Source organism: Ceratotherium simum, chromosome 11 (genome assembly GCF_057802395.1).
Source record: "Ceratotherium simum simum isolate JZ-2026a chromosome 11, ASM5780239v1, whole genome shotgun sequence".
Classification (NCBI taxonomy): domain Eukaryota; kingdom Metazoa; phylum Chordata; class Mammalia; order Perissodactyla; family Rhinocerotidae; genus Ceratotherium; species Ceratotherium simum.
The window spans coordinates 29,442,501-29,458,761 of record NC_141910.1 but is presented as its reverse complement, the minus strand read 5'-3'; the positions used below and the strand labels follow the sequence as shown (position 1 = coordinate 29,458,761).

General features: G+C 39.5%; 1 protein-coding gene across 6 annotated transcripts in view; it reads left to right on the top strand.

The window, feature by feature from the left end:
* Nucleotides 1-16,261, top strand: part of EML6 (EMAP like 6) — a 267,083-nt gene that overhangs the window by 106,445 nt on the left and 144,377 nt on the right. For 5 of the 6 annotated variants that reach the window (XM_087436763.1, XM_087436761.1, XM_087436762.1 and 2 more), the window contains 3 exons: nucleotides 3,522-3,681; nucleotides 7,348-7,446; nucleotides 10,354-10,422. In XM_087436763.1, the coding sequence (XP_087292889.1) occupies nucleotides 3,522-3,681; nucleotides 7,348-7,446; nucleotides 10,354-10,422 (328 nt within the window). The remainder of the gene's footprint in view (nucleotides 1-3,521; nucleotides 3,682-7,347; nucleotides 7,447-10,353; nucleotides 10,423-16,261) is intronic. The other variant, XM_087436765.1, reaches the window with a different exon arrangement.

Genomic DNA, 16,261 nt, shown 5'->3' with positions numbered 1-16,261 from the left:
GTATATGTATCTCTACACACATGCACGCAGATATAGAGACATTTTGTTATTTGTTTACATGCCTGTCCTTCTTAAAGTGGGTTTCTTGGAAGAGGGGCCGTGTATTTTCTATTTATGTATCTGTGGTGCTGTACCTGACATTTCAGGTCTTTAAATAAGGGTTTGTTGAATGAATGAATGAGCTAAAATATACAAGTTTGTCATAGGTTTTCACAGACTGCTTTTATCCACTTAGTTTAATGAAACAAATATGGCACTCCATAGTCTACTTGCAATTTTCTGGGACATCTAGATACCATCAAATACCAGAGATATCCCTGCAAAATTGAGATTGGAGGGGTCCTTTTATACGTTATTGGTCAGCTCTCACCAAGTCTGAATGCTAAAGTGTTCTACAACCTTAAAAAGTTTTAAAGTCTCTAACATTCACCTATTGTGAAAAAGCTACCTTTTTATATGTTATCTGTTTTTTTCTATAATTTTTATTTATTTATTTTTTCCCCCAAAGCCCCAGTAGATAGTTGTATGTCATAGCTGCACATCCTTCTAGTTGCTGTATGTGGGACGTGGCCTCAGCATGGCTGGAGAAGCGGTGTGTCGGTGCGCACCGGGGATCCGAACCCCGGCCGCCAGCAGCGGAGCACACGCACTTAACCGCTAAGCCATGGGGCCGGCCCATATATGTGTTATCTTTTAATATTACTCTTCATAAAGATTTCTGAGGATACGTTTTCCAGCAAGCACTTGTTATATGGCCAACTCAGCTCTGGGGCACCCAGGTGTTTCTCATCCCAGGACTCCTCTGCTAGCCCTTAGAATTCTCCAGATCCTAAGAGATCAGGCTTCCTCCCGGGACAGTGGTCGTGGCAGCAGTGCCTGATTCCACTATCCTCTAAGCCACTCCTGAGGTTCAGGGCATCCCAGCCCATCTTCTCTCTGCCTGTCCATCAGGATCTGCACCCACTTCCCCCATACAGCCTAAGCCACAAAGTGCATGGGCACCTTGTTTGCCTTCCTGGGAAACCCCACACTCCCCCATCTGGACCAGGCCCTGCCCAGGCTCATGAGTGTCCCTGATGGTGTTCATAAGAGGAGAACATTTCTTGACAGAGGGGCTTGGGTGAAGAGGTCAGCTGACCCATCCCAGGGTGCTGGTTGTTGGGCTGGGTCAGAGAGAGCATTGCCTTAAAGCTGTTCTTCAGGGGAAGGGCTCAAGGAACAGGGAGCAATGGTCTCCTGGGACAAATTCTAGACATTTCCCTGCTGCCAGGAGGAACAACTGGCCCCGAGGATATGCAGTGGAACAGTGTGTTGGGGTTACTGTGGCCTTGGACCTTGGACCTTGGACCTTGGCAGATGTCTGATTGGTGCCCCAGGGGCAGCGCCAGAAGCCGGCATAGCTGCCCCAGGGCCTTCCGCCTCCGAGAAGGTGATGGACTTGGCTCCCGTGCGCGCAGTTCACTCTGTGGTTCTGGCGTCGAGGTGGTCGCCACCTGCACAGCCTGTGGGCCAGAGCCTGGTCCCCAACGCCTGGCTGGGCCCCTGGGGCGGTGCCCCGCACTGTGACTCTGACTGGGGAGGGGAGGCGTCGAGGAGGCTTGGGATTTGCTTGATTGACAGGTGGCATGAGGTGAACTCCTTACTGACCAGTCAAGGACGAGGGGCCTCCGGCACCCGGGGCACCCAGGAGTTTCTCATCCCAGGACTCCTCTGCTCACCCCGGTAGAACTCCCGAGATACCGTGAGATCAGGCCTCCTCGGGGGTGAGTGGTCGTGGTAGCAGCGCGTGGGGCCTGATTTGCCGTCTTCTGAGCCGCCCCTGACGCTCAGCCCTCTCAGCCCGTCCTCGCCCTGCCGCTCCACCTGGACACCCACTCGTTCCCCGCGACACAGCTGAAGCCACAGAGCGCTCCCAGCGGACTCCAACTACGCTCTTTTCGTCTAAAAAGAAACACAAAAATGTGATGAGCACCCAGCCTTGACAACAGCACTGGGACTGAGGACCTGTGGAGTGGGGTGTTGGGAACTCCGGGGAAGACCAGCTGCGCTCCGGTGCCAGGGTACAGGGGCCTGAGAGGGCCGGTTGGTGAGGAACGAGGCCAGTACTCAGGGGTCCCCTGCAAAAGATGGCTCTAGGTTTGGTAGGAGGCCCAGGAAGGGAGCGCAGTGGAGTGAGGGCCACGGTGGCAGCCTACAGGCTTGGGGCTGCAGAATTAGGCGGTCCACACATGGAGCCAGGGGAAAACCTGACAGTAGTTTATGTTTTTGAAAGGCCCACTTTATCCACAGAGACCTACGTGTATTGGTTGTATCTATCTGATGCCAGTTACACAAATGATGATAATGCAACTTGTATTGAGTGCTTACTCGGTGCCATGTACTGTGCTAAATGCTCTATGTTCATTATATTATCTATTTTTATATAGCGCCTACGTTTTATAGATGAGGAACCTGAGGCAAAAGAGATCAAGTAGTATGTCCGAAGGACCAGAGGTGGTAAGGGGCAGCCAGTGTGCAAATCCAGGGCTCTGATTCCAGAGCGTATACTCTTATTAAAATCATGCTGAACATTGAAAAGGAAAAAAAATTCTACTGTTAACTGTGTAAATAGATGCTGAAATTGGAAAGAAAAAAACTGCTTTTGTTATCATGTAAACAGAAGTCTGCTAGTTTTCCATATAGGCAATGTGCTCTTTTTGTGTTTTGTTTTTTAAAATTCCCAAAACCTATTTTTATAAAGGCACAACTTCTTTACACAATGAATTTAAAACATTAGAGTGATTTCTCATCTAGGAATAATAATAACATTTCTCTTCCTGACTGCTACAGACTCCTTGAATTTCTAGTTGGTATTTGACAAAGTTTTATTTTGATTGGACTACAGAGGAAAAATCTACATGAACCTCAGACATAGTAATTTGTAGTTCTCTTGGTGTCACAGTGATTTATGTAAAATAGAAATTTTCATTTAAAATACGTAATCTTTGGCAACAGACACAGAGACAGCACTTGATTCTGGGACCCCCTCCATGCTTTGAAATCCTAATAAGAATGGTATTCAGAGCTTCTGCAAGCAGATTTAATTAATTCTGAGAACCATACTTTCTCCCAGCTACGGCAGTTTTTTTCCAAATTAAAGTTAAAAACTAGCTTGAAAGCTGAGTAATATTTTCAAAATCAGTAAGTAAATATCATGATGTGAAGCAATTATAGAACCATATATAGGATTTTTTAAATCATAGAATTATAATCATAGTACTGTCTGATTTTAAAGTAACCAAGTGTCTAAGATCAGAGGAAATTATTGTTAAACTGTGCTAAGCCTCTCTTTGCCAAAGTTGAACATTTTTGTTTAGACCAATCGGGTAATTAATTACTTGGGGGACAGTTTAGACTCAGACATCTCTTGAGATTATCTTGTTAGATGATTAAATGAGAAATAAATGTGGATAAAAGATGATCAATTTTTTTTTAACTTTGTTCAGTTGGAGGATGTGAAAAGAGGCCTTTTTGTTTTTCAGCCTTGCCTTACACCCAGATAAAACTCTTGTTGCAACTGGTCAAGTTGGGAAGGAGCCATACATATGTATATGGGATTCCTATAATGTCCAGACTGTGTCTGTTCTTAAAGATGTCCACACACATGGAGTTGCCTGCCTGGCTTTCGACTCAGATGGACAGGTGTGTATCTTTTTCCATTTCTATTTTCTTTAATGACTTCTCACAAGTCACCTAGAATTATAATGTATGAAGCCTACAGGCTCAAAGTCTGTCAACCCTTGCTGTCTCCCCTTGGCAGCCTCCTAGAATCCTCACCTATTTGATCCTTTTCCAAGCTTGTGGCACTGACACTCAGCTCTGGATAGGCCCCAGTTTTGGTTCCCCCAGTCTCACCATCTGGTTAAAAAGCATCCAGAAAGGAAGTCATGATTGGGTCTATCATGACTTTGTCTTCCATTGTTAGCTTCCTATTTGGAATACGGTTGGACCAAACCTTTTTCACAGACTTCAAACCCTGAGCATCTCCTTGGTTCACCTTGCTTTCAGAAGATAACATCACCTCCTAATAATTCACTGAGAAGATTCTTTTGGACTCTTTACCTTGAGGTCACTTCTAACTCCTTCTCCCTACCCACTCACCCCAATTCAAGCAGTGACTGATGCATGTGTATTTATTAGTTTGTTTACAGTAACTCTGACATTCATCCTCTCCTTCCCATTCTTCTGCTACCATCCTTTAAGTTTGAAATCCATGTCATGCCCGATAGTTTAAGGAGCCTCTTAACTGGTCTCCAAACAATTTCTTGCTAATACATTTCACCAACTGAAAAAGGTGTCAGTGCATTGTTTAAAAATAACAAAAGCTTGGGGGTCGGCCCCGTGGCTTAGCGGTTAAGTGCGAGCGCTCCGCTGCTGGTGGCCCGGGTTCGGATACCGGGCGCCCACCGATGCACCGCTTCTCCAGCCATGCTGAGGCCGTGTCTCACATACAGCAACTAGACGGAGGTGCAGCTATGACATACAACTATCTACTGGAGCTTTGGGGGAAAAATAAATAAATAAATAAAATTATAAAATAAATAAATAAATAAAAATAACAAAAGCTTGGAGTACCCATGAAGGAAGTCCTCACTTTGTAGGTGGGCATTCTAGGCTAACCAACTAGGCTTATCTTCACTATCTCCTTGCAGTCAAATTGGACAAGTCAGCAAGATTACTCTACCAGACCTTGCACTTTGGGACCTGCAGACCCTTTTTCATGCTGTCCTCTCTACCTCAAGTGCCTGACTTACCCCCTTTGCCCCCTAAAGTGACTCATTCTTCCAAGACACTTCAAAGGGCTTCGCAAAACCTTCCCAGTTCCCCCAACAAAGTTTCTCTCTTTCTTTTGACTTCTGGCAACACTTGGCAGAAAAGACTTGTTAACGTATTATAAATATCAATTATATCTCATAAAAAATATGTTATAGAAAAGGGAATAGAAACATAGGGGCATCATTCCTGGCTTCCCCTGCAGTCACTTCCTCACTAAGGCTGTGCCTTTTACTCCCAGACTTCTCCATGTTCCTAGGCCACCTTCCTCTGTCTCTTTTACCCTCCATATTTCTGCCAGTTAATTTCTTCAATCCACTTTTGGGCAAATTTCAGAGTTGATTCTGTAAGTCCGTGTCATGGAAAGAACTGTGAAATTATTCATAAAAGTTTGACCAACTGAGAGTTCACGGGAAGTTCTGTGGATTATAAGACTTGACCTGGTTTAAGTCACTTTTTAAATGGTTAATACTTACTTGGTGTTTTCTGCTATTTTGAGAGAGTAGTGATCATTAACTATTCATTTTTCTTTCTATAACTAGACTCACTGCATATATAGACCCCTGGTATATATGTTTTTGGGTTTACTACTCTGTAATCTCATCCAGTTTAGTCAGGATAATGCATATATTCCATTGTATATCCACGTCTAAAGAGACATAGCTGGATAGTGACATTCGTTCATACTTGTAGTTTTGACTTACTGACTGAATTGAATGAATGAGTCCAGAATGCATAAGCACGTACAAGTGTAAATTTATGCTTAGATATGTACTTATGTACACATTCTCTAATCTGATTTTGTTTTTCTAGCAAACATTCTTTATCAAAATTTGTTCTGAAGCATCACAAGAAAAATGTTATGTGGCAGAGGGAAATCCAACTTTAACTTTTAGGTCTTTGTCCAATTATTTTGTGTTAGAATCCTAGCTATTCTCTCTTAGGTTCCATTTTGAAGGGTGAGGGTATGGACTGCATGGTACTTAACTCTCAGTTGAGAAAAATAACCTTCTATTTGTTTGCCATGGTGGATTTCATGGCTTGTTGATACCTGTTGCTTCAGGTCAGCCTTATTCCCTGGATGGAGTTCACTGGAATCGAGTAATATTTAGAAAATGACAAGTGGCCCTTCACTTCACAAGCAATAAAAGGCAATAGAAATGTTTTCAGGTACCTGTGGGGCCTGTCACTACAAATGAACAAAATAGATTTCTTTTGGCTTTTGCTCAATCAAGAAATGTGGGTTTTACTTTAGCGCCCATATTTATGTTAACTGCTTTTTCTATTAAAAAAAAATAAGCTGAATGGAATTCACCTATTTCAAATTTTTGTGTATGGATAAAAATACAACCATGTCTTATAATCATTTCCATTGCTGGAACCCTAAATTAAAAATTGCAACAAAGACCCCCCCTTTCTTAAAGGCACATTTTAAAACCTCCAGCTATATATTTTTTTGTACTAAATATTTCTAATGGAAGCCATCTTCAGTGAAGAAACCTGAATAATCCCTGCATAACAACATATGTATACATTTAGCCACATGTGGCTGTCTGTCATTCCATACGTACATACGCACATGCATATACACACACAGCCATATTTGGTGAAATACATAGCTCAGATACTTATACTTGGGTAGTACTATGTTTTTAAAACCCTTTGACTTACATTATTTCATTGATCCACACAACAGTGCTACTATGTAGAAAGACAAATATTTCACACTCATTTTACAGATGAGAAAATTGAAATTTAAGGAGGTTAATTAATTTTCCAAGGCCTGGCTACTCACCAAGTCAAAAAAGAGAGCCAAATCTACTTACTCCCAGTCCAGACAGTGCTGTTTCCTTAGAGGTGGTATGCTACTAGAATCTGATTTTGATGTTCCTAATACATATTTTGGCACTTTTGGTTTTGTATATATTCATATGTGTTGAATTTTATTTTCCCTTTGAGGACAAGTTCTGATCTGAACCCAAAGAATTTAGACTGAGAGATGAAATACTAGATTACTTTTACTAAAATTATATATCCTTCTTAGTCACTTTAAATGTTTGTGAAATTATGAAAATAATGTTTACTTATGGGATTTCTTCTCTACGTGTTTGTTAAACCCTTTAATTTTAGCAGTATGGTGAGGCTGTTAGATTATAGAATCTTAGACCCTCTTAAATCTCACACTTAAGATCTTAAATGTAAAAATCTGAACCCTGCCTTCAAGTTCTGTTCCCATGATTTCCACTGATTAATCAGAGACTTCATGAGATTTTGCACATATGTTTCCTATGCTTAAGAAGGACAAATGAGTTACAGCTTTTAGGTTTTTGAAATTTCAGGATACGTTAATGGAAGTCATCTACTGTGATATCTTTAGTTTCAGATTGAAGATGGATTTTGAGAAATCATTTTTTTCCTAAGTAGTTCAATGCCTGGTCCATAGTAGGTAATCAGTAACCATTTGTTGAAAGAAGGCTTGGATAATAGGAAATCTTCCCATCATTTTCAGGTACTAAATATGGTTCTTATTCTTAGCGTTTAGCCTCTGTGGGATTGGATGCCAAAAACACAGTCTGCATTTGGGACTGGAGGAAGGGAAAACTTCTGGCCTCAGCCACCGGCCACTCTGACCGGGTAAGAAGACCTTGTTGGATCAAGCCATGCAGATTTCATAACTTGGGGGGGAATTGTGATATAGCTTCTCAGAGTTGTAATATTTTTAAAGGTAAATTTGCCACGTATAGATTTTTCCTACACATTCAACTTAAAAACTTACTGTTTTTAAAAATTAATTTATGATTAATAGCTATGTTATCACGATCTCTTCTGATGATCAGATGCTTTATTTAAATTGTTAATGCTTTTCATAGGCGAAGCAAATTTTTGATACTGTCATTTAGCTTCTTCATAAAACCAAAATAGAATTGAATTTGAAATTATATGTAAAGTTTAGATGTATTCGTTAGGAAATGGAAATAGTTGTTAGAAAATAATATTCACAAAATGTTTACAAGTGTATGCATTTGAATTTCAAATGAAGGTAATGACAACTTTTTGATTCTTTGTTATATTTGAGAACGTTGAATGTAAATTGCGGCCTGCTTATCATACATATTGAAGTCAGTGTGATCAGAAATGATAATGCCATGTAGTCAGAGCTGGCAAGATAGGATATGAAGCAGGCATATGCATTAACTGGTCAGAAATCTATTTCTCCAGTATCTTGCATAATTTAAAAATATTGGCTACTTCATTGTCTTGATTTTCTAATTTGAAAAAAATGAATTTGCATGACTATCTTACATTGATTCCTAGTTGTTTTGTATTTCTGCACAATATAAGTGCCTATGCAGAATGAGGCCCTAATTAAATATTAAATTCATTGTCTCTTGCTTAGTGTGAACTCTAAAAAAATTTTTTTGTATAAATAGTACATTCATCTAGGGAGAATTGTGGTTTTAAGGGGACCCCATTGTTGTTGCTGTACATTTGGGCAAATTGTACTTGAGGATTAAGTCCTCAGAAAGTCCAGGAGTGACCAGCAATGGAATTATAGTGTTGGAAGAGGCCTGGCACCGCTCTGGCCCAATGGTTCCCACCCCTGGCTACACATAAGAATCCCCTAGGGAGATTTTACATCACAGTGATGCTCAGGCTCTACCCCCCAGGTTTTGGTATTAACTTATTGGTATTTAATTGATATTAAGTTAGTACTTAATGAACAAGTAGAAAATATTTTCAATGTTTACATTTTGGATATTACTGTTTCTGCTTATGCTGTGATCCCATCATATCTTATAAAGTAAGTGGAATTGGACTGGATCGATACATGAATTTCTTATTGCTTTCTTAATGTATTGTACACTTCCCAGTTAGGAGTAGATTGTAGAAAGTGCAATGCTACTCTAGTAAGAACTCTGTAATTTTAAAAGCCTAGAATGTTTTAATGAAATACTGTTCTCCCAGACTGCCTAATTTGTATCACACATAGTTTTTTTCTTTATTACTGATGCCAATATGAATTATTATTGGCTGCTTATGGGCAAATGATTATCTTTAAGATTATTTTAGTGGCTAAAATACAAATGAGTGCTAGGCATTAAGTGTGAGTGCTTCATAGCCTGCAAAATGATCGTACATACATTATCTTAATTGACCTCATGACAGAACTGAGGTGGTGTCATTCCTTCTAGAGAAGATGATGTTAAGATTAGAGATGCTAAGACTTGCCTGAGTGCCCATAGCTAAAATGGATACTTGGACCAAGTGCTCTTGCTGTGGTCCATAATTACTCTTTTCTACCTAACGGAAGATTATCGGTCCTCCTTCTCTGTCCGATGATTGGTCCATATTGCTCCTTCCTATGTGATGAGAAGTTAACAGCCTAAGCTCTTTCTCTGGTCTAGACTCTGGCCCTTCTTTCTATTAGACCTGTACCGAATGTGGTCCATGGACCACCTGCATCAGAATCTCCTGGGGTCTGTTTACAACGGCAGGAGGTGCCTGGACCCAATTTCAGACCCACTAAATCAGAATCTCTCAGGTGGGTAGGGGGACTATGCGCTTTCAACAATTGCCACAGGCGATCTGACCCTCAAGGTTGACAGAGAGTCTTCTCTTCCCTGTTCCCCAAATGGAAATATAACTGCCTGCAAACTGTCTGGTAGCTTTTCTTAAGGAAAAGCAGTATTAGAGAGTATGTTTTCAGTTCCTTGGAGAACTGAAAATATAATGATATTTTAGGTTAGATTAAAATGATGGCCTGACGGATTGTTTTGGGTGGGCTAAGTTAGTGCCAGATAAATGCCCCGTTTTATGTTTAAGAATATTAACTTCTATGATTACTAAAAACTGTTGGCCACATTGAATTGTAGTTGACTATTAAACATTTTCCTATTTAAAATGAAGCATTTTATAATTCTTTTATTGTAAAGCTATCTCAAAAGTATTTTATTAGCATTGTGGAGAGCTATAGAAAATTTGATGAAAAAATTATCCTAAATCATCACAATTTGTTTACCACAGATGGACAAAGTTAAAAACATGACACCAGGGGCCGGCCCGGTGGTGCAGCGGTTAAGTGTGCGTGCTCCACTTCAGTGGCCTGGGGTTTGCAGGTTTGGAACCCCAGGTGTGCACTGAGGCACCACTTGTCAAGCCATGCTGTGGCGGCGTCCCGTATAAAGTAGAGGAAGATGGGCACAGATGTTAGCCCAGGGCCAATCTTCCCCAGCAAAAAAAAAAAAAAAAAAAGAGTAGGGTTGGCATTGGATGTTAGCTCAGGGCTAATCTTCCTCACACACACAAAAATATGACCCCAGTTTGTCCTCAATGATTGTGGCTATTACCTCTCTATTCAGGCCTAAGGTAAGTAGGCATGAGGTGATAAAACTCATCCCCAGAGCCAATCCTCCATTTTTCAGTCTGTGCAGGTAACATTGTGTTCTAAGTGTTAGAACAGAGTCTTGACAGTTGGGCTGGTCTCTGAAAGAAAGTAAAAACACATAAATGACCAACATAACTTTTAATTTTTTTAAACAGATTTTTGATGTTTCCTGGGATCCATATCAGCCAAACAGAGTGGTTAGCTGTGGAGTAAAACATATAAAGGTAAAGTAGTTATTTTTATAAATCTTTTGGTACCTTGTATGAAAAGATATTATATATATATATAATACCTTATATATATATTGTATTATATGTATATAATTTGGTGTTGAGAAACTGCTCGATTTTACATAGTTTTCCTTAAATTTAGAGCCTTCTTACCTGCTTCTCTGATCTTTTTTTTTTTTTTTTGTGAGGAAGATCAGCCCTGAGCTAACATCTGCCAATCCTCTTTTTGCTGAGGAAGACTGACCCTGGGCTAACATCCGTGCCCATCTTCCTCCACTTTACATGGGAGGCCCCACAGCATGGCTTGACAAGCGGTGCGTCGGTGTGCGCCTGGGATCTGAACCTGCGAACCCCGGGCCACCGCAGTGGAGTGTGCACACTTAACCGCTTGCGCCACCGGGCCAGCCCCACTGCTTCTCTGATCTTGAAGCAAGCTAACATCAGCTGATTGGGCTCTTTTTTAAAAATGCAATGTGAGGATAATCAAGTGAAGTGCTCAGCAGGCAGCTGAAAAAGGAACTTTATGTTAATTAAATACTAAACAGAAGAGTCATAATACTTCTAGGATTGCATGTTTTAAAACTTCTGATTTTAATTTTGTGAATTAAGTTTTTACATTTTGATGAATGTTTACATGTATTGCATAATTTCTTCTCTTAGAAGAAAGGTGCAATATTGTGTTGGGCATAGGTAGTAGAGGGATACATAGTACAAACCCACCTGGGCCATTGGTTTCTAAATGCCTCTGTCTTCCTCTAGACTACACAGCCTGAAATACTATGGCCCAGGACCTACCTCTGGCTATTTGCTTCTTTCTGTTTTGTTACACAGGTAGCAAAATTAATGCCATCAACATCCTTTGCTCCGTCATAGCAGAAATTTCTCCTGGACCATGGGATATGGCCCAGGATCTTCTGTCTATAGGTTATAGATAATATAAGTTAGAGTCCATCAGTAAGAGTACAAGGATTACTTGCTTGGATAGAGCGTGTGTGGATCTCTGTGGGTACAAAAATGGTGTATTTCTGTGTGAACAGAGAGATATCTCTATTATTCCACCTGTTTCCCAGTTCGTTTGTTCTTCTTTTAGTCTAGTTTTTCATGATCCTTCCCGTTGTTCCTACTTAATGGTTAGAAAGGGACAGATAATAAAATGCTCAGAAATAAATATAACAAGAAATATGCAAGACATTTAAAGAATAATACAAAACTTTACAGAGGAATATAAAAGAAGATTGGAGCAAATGGAGAGACAACCTTGATTCTGGACAGGATGTCTAAAAATTATAAATGAATCATTTGTCTCCAAATTAGTTTATGTTTAGTACAAGTTCAATTAAAATCTCTAAATTTTGTTGTTTTTAACCTGATGATATTTCCCTTTAAATTATTCAAGTTAATCTGGAAGAATGAAAGAATGAGAATAACCAAGAACTTTGGGATAAAAAAGAATCATAAAGAGGAGTCTGCACTACTATTTACTAAAGCATATTATGAAGTTACAATAATTAAAATGGTATAAAAACAGGATATAGATAAATAAACAACAAAAAAGAAACAAAGCTGAGAAATAGACCTTAATATTTATGATGATTAAGAATATAATAATTGTGGGGCCAGCCCTGTGGAGTAGTGGTTAAGTCCGGCTTGCTCCACTGTAGTGGCTCAGGTTCTTGGGTTCGGATTCTGGGCGTGGACCTGTACCACTCATCAAGCCATGCTGTGGCAGTGACCCACGTGCAAAATAGAGGAAGACTGGCACAGATGTTAGCTCAGGGCTAATCTTCCTCAAGCAAAAAAAGAGGAAGATTGGCAACAGATGTTAGGTCAGAGCAAATCTTCCTCACCAAAAAAATAAAATAAAAAAAAATAATAATAATTGTATTTCTGATAAATGGGTACTAGAATAATTTCTTATTTATTTGGAGGAAAAAAGTTAAAAATAATTACTTCATACCATACACTAAAATAATTCTTTGTGAATTAAAGAGCTAAATGTTAACAAAAATCTAAAGTAACTAGAGGAATATATAAGTAAATGTTTATCTGCTCTCCAGTTGGAGAAAGGCCTTTTGAAATGTAAAAGCAAAGAAAGAAACTATGATATTATAGATTCAACCGTATAAATATTAAAATGTTCTGTCTACCTACCCCCAACCCCCAAGAAACGAGAGGCAAACCACAAACTAGCAAAGTATAAGCAAGAAGCATGGCAGTTAGATAGAACGTTGGCTTGTTCTTGAAGTGTAAAGACCTATATAGCAAATCTGGAGAATGGACAAAGAACAAAGACAATTGACAAAAATAGAAACATTGTTGGCTAATAGACATATGAAAATACTAAATCTCATTAATAATTAAGGAATAAAAATTTTAAAATAACAATGTTTTTAATCTATCAAAATTATGATTAAAATGTACCCAGTGTTGGCAAAGATTTAGTGAATGAACACTCTCAAACCTTGCTGGTAGAGGGATAAATGAGTATGATCTTTTAGTCCAGATATTTGGCAATGTCTATGAATAACCTTAGAAATGTTAATACCCTTTGAGCTAGTAATTTCACATCTTGGAATGTATCCCAAGGAAATTGTTAGAAATGTGAACCAAGCTCTGATTTATTGCTGAATAACATCAATAGCAAATAAAACCAAACAAAAGAAAACCTGAAACCACCTAACTGCCCCAGGTGGTTAAAAAATATATGGTATATCCACATGAAGAAATACTGTGCAATTGTTGTGGGTCATGTGTTAGATGATTAATATTACTGGGAAATATTCAAGATCTATTTACAGTCTACATCTGAGTGGGGGTAAATTTGTGGCTTTTCTTTTTTTACCTTAAAAATAGAGTATATTTTTATGTAAGAAATAAATTGGAGGGCCGGCCCTGTGGCTTAGAGTTTAAGTGCTTGCGCTCCGCTACTGGCAGCCCGGGTTCAGATCCCGGCCGCACACTGATGCACTGCTTCTCCGGCCACGCTGAGGCCGCGTCCCACGTACAGCAACTAGAAGGATGTGCAACTATGACATACAACTGTCTACTGGGGCTTTGGGGGAAAAAAAAAGGAGAAGGATTGGCAATAGATGTTAGCTCAGAGCTGGTCTTCCTCAGCAAAAAGAGGAGGAATAGCATGGATGTTAGCTCAGGGCTGATCTTCCTCACAAATAAATAAATAAATAAATAAATACGAAAGAAAGGAAGAAAGGAAGAAAGGAAGAAAGAAATTGTAAGGATATCCTGAAATGTTAGATAGTTATCTCTTGGTAATGATTGATGGATCATTTAAAAATTTTCCCTTTTATATTTTCCTTCATTTTAAAATTATTTTATGATAACATGTTTTACTTCTAAAATAAAGAAAAAATCAAAAAAACAGACAAAAAGAGAAATCAGTAGATTCCACTATTCAGAGGTCTAAGATATCCTAGCAACACCTTAGGGCTTCATTTTGTAATCCTTGTGCAAAGACCTGATTTTAACCTGAGAATAAGTCTGCTGAAATACAGGCACTTTTGGCTCCAGCAGCAGCTGGAGGATCCTTCTGTATGTCTTGTACGGCCCCCCTGAAAGACTAGAAAACTCATTAAATTTGATAAACATTAGTTGAGTTTGTACCATGTGAAGGAATAAAAACTTACCCTATTTTCAATTTGCTTGAAGTTTAGCAATTAAAAGATTAAAACAGAACATTCTGTGAGAAACAAAACCAAAATTCTCTAGGGATAAAGGAGAGATCCCATCTGGTTTGAAGAATGTTAAATGTTTCAGGAAGGGGATTCGATTTGAGCTGAGCCTTGGTGGGTAGGTGAGTTTGGTAGGGAGGTCTTGGAAGGCAGAGAACCCAGGAGAGGGATTGCTCTTCGTTCAGAAGTTAATAGGGAGACATTGGTCACCCATGGAATCATAGGACTGAGGAGCAGAAAGGTCCTTGAGGGGCAGAATGGCCCATAACACATTCAAAGATTATCATTATTAACGTTTTCATCACCAAAGAACCTGTTTTCTTAATTTTCTTTCCAAGGGAACCAATGTTTTGAAAGATTTTGGCCACAAAATACACTGTAGCCATTAAATATTAATTTTTTATATTGCCATTAATTAATTTTTATTATTTGAAGATATATATTTGTCAACATGAGTTTCTAATCAGTCTAACATGTAGCAAAGACACTGAGTTGTTCTTTCAGCCACAACAAAGAAACAGGTGAGCTCATGATGAGCCTGATTCCCCGAATTAGGCTGTGGTGGCTCTCTGGAAGTCTAGGCCCCTGACCCCGGAGCCATCATCCAACCTGCGTATCCTACAGTGAGGAAGCCAAGACTTAGGAGGTTATTTGACTTTGAATTCTGGTTTTATCTCCCTCTGCTTGACTCTAGGAAAACTAATCTCCCTGAGGCTGAATTTCTTCCTCCTGCCCCCCCCAAAAAAGACCACTACCTCCTGAATTTATTAAAAGTTACATTAGTGTATGGAACCAGTAGAGGCACAGTAATGTTAATGTCTTGTCTCATTTCCGAAGATCACAAAAATAGTGGCAGAGATAAGATTTAAATTCAGTCTCTGGCTCCCTGTGTAGAGCTCTTTCCACTTAGGAATTATTTTTTTAATGATCTATCTTGGTTTAACTTCCTTCCAAAAACCAGATTATTAAAAATAATAGATTAGCTGCTTAAATGATAGGCTTCTCCAGCTTCTTCCTTATTTCCTTCCAACCTTGGTTAACTCTTTTTTTTTTGGTGAGGAAGATCGGCCCTGAGCTAACATCTGCCAATCCTCCTCTTTTTGCTGAGGAAGACTGGTCCTGGGCTAACATCCATGCCCATCTTCCTCCACTTTACATGGGACACTGCCACAGCATGGCTTGACAAGCGGTGTGTCAGTGCGCACTGGGGATCCGAACCTGCGAACCCCGGGCTGCTGTAGCAGAGCGCGCGCACTTAACCGCTTGTCACCAGAACCGCTTGTGCCACCGGGCAGCCCCAGTTAACTCTAACTCTTAATCAGTTAATTCTAAAAACAGAGACAGATAAAAGCCTTGGAACTTCATTTCAAAACACTAAAAGCTGCTTATCCTGTTAAATTTGTTAATTGTGTTTTAACAGACTTAGGTATTTTTTCTAAGCAAAAACAAGCATTTTTACCTCAAATGGAAGAATGTGCAAATGCCCATCCAGCCATTCTTTAAAATTTTGTTTAGAAAGAAATCCACGACAAATTTCAGCAGGCTTCAACAAAGTATTTTCATTCTCTGTATGTTGTACATCCAATTCCAGGATCCCCACCTTTTTTCCCAAAACCTGTCTAATATCAAATGAATAATTCTAGTCACAACTTGAATGCAAAATCTTTGCACTCCAAGAAAATATTTTGATGTGAAATTTTTGTAGCTAGAGTGAAATCCTTTCTGGTTTTACAAATCCCCAGTGTTTGGCAAACAGGCAAATTACAATTATCTGAAATGAATGCTTGAAAAACAGCAGCAGTTGAGCGTTGTCTGCTTGGTTGGTTTCACAGCAAATGAGCCTACAAGGTTTGTGGGTATTGATCCTTCTCCAGTCTCTAGTCATAGACAGAAGAGACCCTGGGGATTATCTAGGGCCAGATGAGCTCCAAGGTAGCTGCCAGTTCTAACAGAATTTGCATTACAATCTGTGAATGGAGATTGGAGAAGATAAACAATGTCTCTTCATTTGCTGTGGCTTTAATGCTGTGTTGCTACCCTAAACTGTCGCTGTTTTCCAAACAGGAAGTGCTTCTCAAGAAGAGATAATATTTCAGAGATTTGCCATTTTCTGCTGAAAATCTCATACTTAGCCTGGCATTACA